The sequence below is a fragment of the Hemicordylus capensis genome, chromosome 2 (genome assembly GCF_027244095.1).
Source record: "Hemicordylus capensis ecotype Gifberg chromosome 2, rHemCap1.1.pri, whole genome shotgun sequence".
Classification (NCBI taxonomy): domain Eukaryota; kingdom Metazoa; phylum Chordata; class Lepidosauria; order Squamata; family Cordylidae; genus Hemicordylus; species Hemicordylus capensis.
The window spans coordinates 249557990-249566821 of record NC_069658.1 but is presented as its reverse complement, the minus strand read 5'-3'; the positions used below and the strand labels follow the sequence as shown (position 1 = coordinate 249566821).

The following is an 8832-nucleotide window of genomic DNA, read 5'->3' as shown; positions in this document are numbered from 1 at the left end:
ACAGGCTGACTGCTTAATAAGCTAAGATCTTGCCAGCTATCAACATCAAGTTGGCCAGTCTATAGTTTCCACCCCACAACAGACACCTCTACAACCAGGGAATGCCTCAGTATCATCTCTGGCCCACGTTTTGTTTTTGCCAGTATGCTTTAATATGTGGTATTTCCCAGGCCAACACTTAGGGACAAGGAACTGGTGGGCAAACACATGCCTTGCACTCCCAAATCTCTCTCTTTCTCTCTCTCTCTCTCTCTCTCACACACACACACACACACACACACACACACACACACACACACACTCAGCTGCCATCAGGACCCTGTCGCTTCAAAATGCCCTAGATAGAAAAAGTATTGATGCTTTTGAACTTTGGAGCTGGAGAAGACTTTTGAGGATACCATGGACAGCCAGGAAAACAAACGAATGGATCCTAGAACAAATCAATCCAGAATTTTCACTCAAGGCACAAATGACCAGGATAAAACTATCATACTTTGGAGACATTATGCAGAAACCCAGCTCCCTTGAGAAGTCCATAATGCTGGGGAAAGCTGAAGGAAAGAGAAGAAGAGGACAACCGGTAGCAAGGTGGATGGACATGATTACGACAGCAATGAATGCAGCACTGAGAGACCTTAAAGGCCAAGCTGAAGACAGATCATCCTGGAGAGAATCTATCTATATGGTCACTAAGTGTTGACACCGACTTGACAGCACTTCATCCATCCATCCATCAGTAATGGCAAGGATGTGGTGCAGGGGGTCACTTCTTCACTCAAGAATGGAGGTGTAGTATGCAATTTGGAGACCAGTGTATCCAAGGGACTATCTTCTCCCACATGAATCTGTCAGTTAGACATTATAAAACCGCCCCACTGTAGATGTGTACAGCATGGCGAAAGGGAAGGAAGTCCCGCCCCTGCCGCATCAATCAGCAGCATGCCTTGCTACAGTGGGGCTTGTCTGAAGAGGGAAGAGCCCAATGCATGATGGCAGGCATTTCCATGAATGAGACACTGGGCCGATCCAGTCTCACAATCACTGAAGCACCTGCCATCACACATTGGGCTCTTCCCTTTTCAGACAAGCCCTGCCGTAAACATGAGCAGTGGGGTGCAGGGGTGAGTGACATGGCAGGGTCAGCACCAGTGTTCCCTCTAATAGGGATTCCCAGACGTTGTAGTCAACATCTGGGAATCCCTGTTAAAGGGAACACTGCTCAGGACTCCCTCCCCCTTTGCCCCACTGTATATGGCTACAGCAGGGTAATATTAGACCAATTGAATGAGGCTATAAAGTAAAGTGCCCTCGAGTCAGTGTCAACTCCTGGCAACCACAGAGCCATGTGGTTTTCTTTGGTAGAATACAGGAGGGGTTTACCATTGTCATCTCCTGTGCAGTATGAGACAATGCCTTTCAGCACCTTCCTATGTTGCTGCTGCCCAATATAGGTACCAGCAGGGATTTGAACCAGCAACATCTTGCTTGCTAGGCAAGTCACTTTCCCGCTGCACCACTAGGTGGCTATAGGAAACACCTAATGCATTACATGACAATAATACCGTTACATATTAAGAATAGTGGCTCGCACATACTATGCAATCCACTCAAAGGTACCCCCATGCTGGTTGTGAAGGACTCCTCCATGCCTACTAAGCACAGTGTCATCACTGTTCAGACGCTGCTCCCATTAGTAATGACACTGCACTTAGTTGGTGTTGAGGAACTTCATTTTCACACCCAGCAAGGGGGTACTTTTGATTGGATTGCAGCAGCAGGCATGCATATCACTTGGATCTACAGTAGATTGTGCAGAATGCAAGCCACTGTTTATTCTTCTGTGTAAACTACTTTTGCTGAAAAGCGGTATATTAATATTAATAGTAGTCATAACAGGGCTGACATCCTGCAAAACATTATGTGCATGTTGCAATATAACGTTCATGCTTGCACAAGTGCAAACATTGCACAAACACAGTTGCATAACAGTATGGCCATTTCCAAGACACAATTCAATCTTTGCGCTTCCACAACTGCGCAAATGTTGCATTGCGACACACATGGAACATTGCACAGAATGCCAGCCAGTATAATCAGGTATGGTTCCCATGCAGATTTTCCATTTCCTGTGTGATTTGTATGCTTCAACTCATTTGTGGATTTTAAGATGGTTACAGAGACCTCCAAGGCAAGAGACACTTTTCTCACACCACGTATTTATTTATATGGCACCCTCCTTGTGTGTCCCACAAGTTCTGAACTTCTGCTGAAGCTTCCTCCAACCCTACACAGAGCATTCATTTGGCTTCTTGGCCGTATGGATTCTATTGTGTGTAACAAGGGAAGGTTTCCGGCAGAAGCTCTTCCCGCACTCTGAGCACTGGTACGGCTTCTCACCTGTGTGGACTCTTTCATGAACTGTCAGGTGGGCACCGGTGCTGAAGCTTTTACTACACACTGGGCATTCATATGGTTTCTCTCCTATGTGGATATTTTTGTGCCTAATAAGGGATTGCTTCCGGCTGAAGCTTTTCCCACAGTCTAAGCATTTATACGGATTCTTCCCAGCATGCATGCCCTTGTGTTTCATCAGGGACCCCTTTTGACCAAAGGCTTTCCCACACTCTGAGCATTCATACGGTTTCTCCCCCGTGTGTGTGCCCTCATGTCGGACAAGATCCGATCTCTGAATGAACCGATTTGCACACCATGAACATCTATAGGGTTTCTCTCCTGTGTGGGCTCTGATATGCCTTAAAAGGCAAGAGCTATCACTGTAGCTTTTGCCGCAGTCTGAGCACTCATATGGTTTCTCTCCAGTGTGGGTTCGCTTGTGCTTAATAAGTGATGGCTTCTGGGTGAAGCTTTTCCCACATTCCGAGCATTGGAATGGGCTCTCACCTGTGTGCACTCTGCTATGCCTTTTCAGGTGAGAGCCAGTGCTGAAATGTTTCCCGCAGTACCCACATTCAAACGGTTTCTCTCCGGTATGGATTCTCGTATGCACCCTAAGGTGAGAGTTACTGTTGAAGCTTTTCCCACAGTGTGAGCAGACGTGCAACTTGTCATCTATATGGGTGACCATGTGCTTAATAAGGCCTGCCTCTTCAGCAAAGCTTTCACCACAATCTGAGCATTGATATGGTTTCTCTCCAGTATGGGTTCTCTGATGTATAACTAAGTGTGAGCTATCATGGAAACGTTCCTCACAATATGGACATTCAAATGGCTTCCCTCTCATTATGGTATCAGGACTTTCAACATTCTGGCAAAGATTTCTGCCCTGCCTGGCACTGATCATTTCTCTCTTATGTCTATGGAGTCCACATCGGAAGGGACTTTCAGGTGGCTCTTTGTCATCTTTTCCACAAATAATGGTTTCTTTTGCTCTCTTTCCTAGATGGCCTTCCCGGTGCCCTTGTTCTCCTTGCAGACTTTCAGGTGTCTTTTCTGACTCAGCAACGTGAAAAATGTCCTCTTTGATTATTTCCGGTGATCTTCCAATTTCTGCTTCTCTGGGTCTTTCTGGCTGAAAGGTTGCCTCTTTGTTCTTCCACACTTCAAAAGAAAAGAACATTGCAGCATGAATTATACCCTATACTGAGGACAGAGTTTTTAAGCATGGAATAAAGCAAACTAACCAACTGGGAAAGAATACAGAAGGGATCAGTTATGAGTAGAGAGTTGAATCAAACCTCAACCCAAAGCCAAAAGCCAGAGATGTGGATGTTCTGGGAAGTTCTGATCTATCTATCTATCTATCTATCTATCGGGTGGGGGGAGGTGGCAAAAAAAATCCCTGCAAACCTTTCCAGAAAATTTCTTGTGTAATGATTCTCATTTGCATAAAATATGCATATTTTCCCCAGAATTTTTTACGATGCAAATTTTCCAGATGCTCTAAATCAGGTCTGCTCAACTATGGCTTCCCAGCTGTTTTTGGACTACAGCTGCCATAATCCCCAGTCTCAGTGGCCAATAGCCACTGCTGTAGGCCATTTGCAGGAAGGCCTGAAACCCTGGAGAGCCACTGCCAGTCCATGTAGCAATACTGAGCTAGACAGGTCAATGATCTGACTCAGTAGAAGACAGATTCCTATGTACCCCATCACAGAGAGGTCTGCTAAGGTCATAGCCAGTTTGCTCCAAAAAGCCCATATGAGAAGCATAACAGAAATGTGTAAAGATTCAGACCTTAACCCTTACCCAGCAAGCTGGCGGTGTCCCCATCACCTTCCCCCTTGACCTCCATGGAAAGCTCCATCTTCACTCGGCCCAATGGAATCTGTTCCGACTGCTTCTTGGGCGAGTTAACAGCAGCCACCTCTTGCAAAGGCCCCAGAATCTGAAAACAAAAATGCAGGGTGCCGTTACCAGATGCAAGGAAAACAATGACGAATCACCATATTTATTGTCAAAAGCCCTAGTGCATTTTGGGCGACACGGTGTCATATTTTCAGGGATCCAAGTGTTGCTTGCACAGGGATGGGAATGGGGAGTGCACACTCTTGAGGCTGAAAGAACACAGGAACATAGGAAGCTGCTTTATAGTGAGTCAGACCCTTGGTCCATCAAGCTCAGTTTTGTCTACACTGACTGGCAGCAGCTCCCCAAGGTTTCAGGCAGGAGTCTTTCCCACTCTATGGCTCCAAATTTTCCTTTTAAAAAGCCCTGTTACCTGGAAATGCCAGGGACTGAACCTAGGACCTTCTGCACACAAGCATATACTCTACCACTGAGCTACAGCCCCATCTGCAAAGGGACGTCACATCAACAGAGGTTCCATGTGACATCTGAACCAATGCACTGTCAAACTGCTCTTACCATTAAGAAGTTTATCCTAATGTTCAACCAATGCTTGGCCTCATGGGAGAGCCATCCTGATGAACCTGCACCCCAACTGAACCCAAATTGTGAATGCGTCAACTCCCTGGTTTGGGACATACTTGAACCTTGAGAGTGGGAAGCCAATTAGAGGCCCAAATCATCTGTTTAACACTGTACCTCTTGGGGCTCCTCAGCCTGCGGATAGCAGAATTGAACGACAGTGCCTTCATCCACAATCTCTTCCTTTACTTTTGCCAAAGCATTCAGGTTGTCAGAGGCCTCTTGGGCTTTTCCAAGGCCTCTAGGCCTAAATCCAGCATCTCCTGCTCCTGTGTGGGTGGCTTGAAATGCTTTCCTAGCCTCCTCTGACTGGAGCTGTGAAACCGGTGTAGTCTTCATGATCTCCTTCCACTGAGCTTCCCAGCGCTGCTGTAGGCCATCATCCATCTCTTCTTTAACATGCTGCAAAGCAGGCCAAGCAAGAAACTCCTTGGTGCTCCCACCTGGGAGTACAGGAGAATCAACACCTCGAACTTCCAAACTCCCCCCACATTCTGCAGGGTCCTGTCCCTCCAGTTTTATTTCTTGTTGCACCTCCTGGCCTAGAAAAGGGGGGAAAGAGAAGTAATAGTAATAAATGCAATAGAAATTGAATGAATGAATGAATGAATGAATGAATGAATATGATATGAAGCTAACAATCTTTTTTTAAGCATTCTCTCTCCATCTGGTCTTGTGGTAGCAAGCATGACTTGTCCCCTTTGCTAAGCAGGGTCCATCTTGGTTGCATATGAATGGGAGACTACTTGCATGAGCACTGTACAATATTCCCCTCAGGGGTTTGAGCCGCTCTGGGAAGAGCATCTGCATGCAGAAAGTTCCAAGTTCCCTCCCTGGCATCTCCAAGATAGGGTTGAGAGATTCCCACCTGCAGTCTTGGAGAAGCTGCTACCAGTCGGTGTAGATAATACTGAGCTAGATGGACCAATGGTCTAACTTGGTATTTAATTTATTTATTTGTTTATTACATTTTATATCCTGCTCTTCCTCCAAGGAGCCCAGAGCAGTGTACTACATACTTAGGTTTACTCAGGTTTCTCCTCACAACAACCCTGTGAAGTAGGTTAGGCTGAGAGAGGAGTGACTGGCCCAGAGTCACCTAGACAGTCTCATGGCTCAATGCGGAATTTGAACTCGGGTCTCCCTGGTCCTAGTCCAGCACTCTAATCACTACACTACGCTGGCTCTCTATATGGCAGCATCCTATGTTCTTATCTCAAAAACAGCAGTGTGTTAAATGGGCATCCTCTTAAAGGTGAATTGATTCTTAGGCAAGAAAAGTACATATTGTAGAAAACCATGGCAGAAGGGTGAAAGTATCAGAGACCCCCCACAAAAATTATCGGAGAATTTTGCCTTAGGGGTAGTTGAACTGTGATAAACGATGCCATTCTTTTGGGCTCAGCTCCCTCCCTGAGAGAGGAGATGGAGTTTTCTTGTTTCAGGTGCTGACATATGAACACTAAGAAAGAAAGACAGTGTTCACTGTTCAGAAAATGTGGCCATGTTTGAGGAAGTGCACAGTCCTACATTTCACACTCTATATTGCTGAAGTAAATGTTTGGCCATTGATAACTTATCATAGAACTCCTTGGGTTCCCCCCCAAAACTGACCAAAGAACAAATTCCCCTTTGTTTTTGCAAGCCTGGCAACCACAGAGGAAAGGAACGTAGCTTAAAGCAGGCAGAAGCAAGCCTATGGGTTAGGGCAAGAATACTCCAACTTGAGGTTCCATCCCAGGTGTTGCTGGACTACCATCATCCCCAGTCTGGCCACAATGGCTTTCTCTAATCTAGAAAGGAAGGAAAACAGCTTCACTTGCTTTCAGCTATTGTAGCCAAGATGATGAGAATTGTAGTCCAACAACATTTGGGGATTCAACCTTGAGAGTCCATAGGTTAGAGAGTGCTACTTTGTTATGAGAATTGGGGTGTGTCCTAGTCTTCATTTGTGAATTGCTGGGAGTTATCTGACACCTCACCTTCTTGCCAGAAATGTTGCATTCTTAGCAAAGATTCTTCTTCCATTTCTGGATTTTATGAAAACAAGAAATTGTCTTCTACCGAGTCAGGTCCTTGGTCCAGCCAGCTCAGTATTGTCAACACTGACCTGCAGCAGCCCTCCAGGGTCTCAGACAGGAGACCTATTTGGAGATGCTACTAAGGACTGAGCCTGGGACCTGCTGCATGAAAAGATGGCAGAGCCATGGCCTCTCCGAACCATGGCCTCTGTCCTACATGGCACGTGTTGAAATGCAAGGAGCCGGCTAGAGTCAGCTGCACAAACACCCGCTGATCTGGATGAGGGTTTGGCGAGTCTGTCTCCACTATCAGTAAGCCTGCTCCTTCATCCTTCCAACCCATGGATATCCAGCTCTTTCCCACTTTTCCCTGCATCCAAGTCTCCCCTCTTTGCTTTGACTCACCTTCCAGCTTTTGCATTTTGGGGAAGCTCTTTGCAAAGCTACAGCTCCTACAATTGCTCCAAAGATAAGAAATCCAACAGGATGTTGCTCATCCAGAGAGGCGGGAAGGGCGCTTCTCTTGCCACAATTCACCCTTGTGTATCCCCCTCCACGGCCTTTCTAGGCACAAAGAACTCTGTACCTTTAACCCTTTCAGATGTTCAGCAATTCTGCAACTAACTTTTGTTTGCTACTCTGTTTATTATCAGTGCTTCACAGAAAATATTTAGGGTTGCCAACTCTGGCTGAACCTTTTGTGGAGATCCCAACCCCCTCACCCCAATATGTTTCATAATATCAAACAATTCAAATCTTCTCTGGGAGACTGAGGCCAAAAATTCTAGAGACTCTAATCTAGGCCAATCCTGGTGGATTGGCAACCCTAAATATAGTGGTTGACTTGATGAGGGGAAAATTACTCAAAGTAGTCCCAGTGAAAATAAAAGGGCAAGTTTGGTGATGCCTAATTTATCTTTTTAATTTCAATTGGGCTACTTTGAATCATTTTCCTCATCATGACAGCCAGTGCTAGAATTTTTCTTTGGTGATTAAAGGGCTCTAGTGACCATTAGGCATTAGACCTGTTTCCCCATGTCCTTTCCCATTTAATTCAGCCTTGTTCTCACCCAGTCATATTTCTAATAGCTTTTTCTGCTAATAATTATTAACATGCAGAAATCAACAGGTCAAACTTCCCCCAGTCTGGAAATGCCAAGGCTGGGGATTATTGGAGTTGTAGTCAGCAACATGTGGGAAACCCTGTTAGAGGGAATACTGATCCCCCTGCGATTAAAGGGCGACCCATCAAGAGCACATCTGGAGTCCTGCTGTAACATCAGGGCAGGCGCACTCTCAGTGTGTCCCCAACATTATCCTGTGTCAGTGTGTGATCTTCTGAACTAATCATTCAAGTGTATATAAAGGGGAACCACTCGAAGAACTTTTTTTTTTAAAAAAAATTTAAGTTAAAAACATGTTTTTTTCTCAAGTGAAATAATTATCATTGTGTTTGCTTTATGGTGTTCTGTTGTAAGCAGAATACATGGATACATTTCGTGCAAAATATCAACACTGGTTCAAAGTGTCTGAGCCAGTTATTGAACCACTTTTTAAAGGTTAGTATCTGAACTGGAACAGAAGCCATATTTGTAATGATTCAATTTCTTGTACATTTGCTTACACTGGATAATTAATCCTGCTTCTGGTAATTATGGAAAAGAACAATGCAGGGGATTAAAGCACTAGTAATCCTGTTCAGGTATTACCAGTATCACTAGCAATCCTGTTCAGTCTGGGAAAGAGCGTCTGCTTGAGACCCTGAAGTCCTCCTGCCAATCAGAGATTACAAACCTAGGCTAAACAAACCAATGACCTGACCCAGTATGGCAGCTTTATGTTTTACACCTAGAACTACAGGTTTAATCCCAGATATCTCTAGTTAAAACGGGGTTGGGCAACAGGGTTGAGGAGACCTCTCTGT

The 8832-nt window shown here is 45.2% G+C and overlaps 1 protein-coding gene across 1 annotated transcript; it reads right to left on the bottom strand.

Moving 5' to 3' along the window:
- Positions 1–2134: 2134 nt before the first annotated feature.
- LOC128343069 (zinc finger protein 436-like) lies at positions 2135–7452 on the bottom strand. Its single transcript, XM_053291550.1, has 4 exons — positions 7314–7452; positions 5005–5429; positions 4207–4345; positions 2135–3558 (listed from the first exon to the last, which is right to left on the bottom strand). The coding sequence occupies exons 1-4, from the start codon at positions 7327–7329 to the stop codon at positions 2285–2287; spliced, it is 1854 nt and encodes a 617-aa protein (XP_053147525.1). The 5' UTR covers positions 7330–7452; the 3' UTR covers positions 2135–2284.
- Between the last annotated feature and the right edge of the window lie 1380 nt (positions 7453–8832).

What these genes read in the sequence shown, in the direction of transcription:
- LOC128343069 (XM_053291550.1), bottom strand. An exon ending in AGGCTGAGGAGCCCCAAGAG is followed by an intron (nt 4,346 to 5,004) that starts GTACAGTGTTAA and finishes TTTTGTTTTCAG; the next exon opens with ATTCTGGGGCCTTTGCAAGA. An exon ending in GGACACCGCCAGCTTGCTGG is followed by an intron (nt 3,559 to 4,206) that starts GTAAGGGTTAAG and finishes TTTCTTTTGAAG; the next exon opens with TGTGGAAGAACAAAGAGGCA.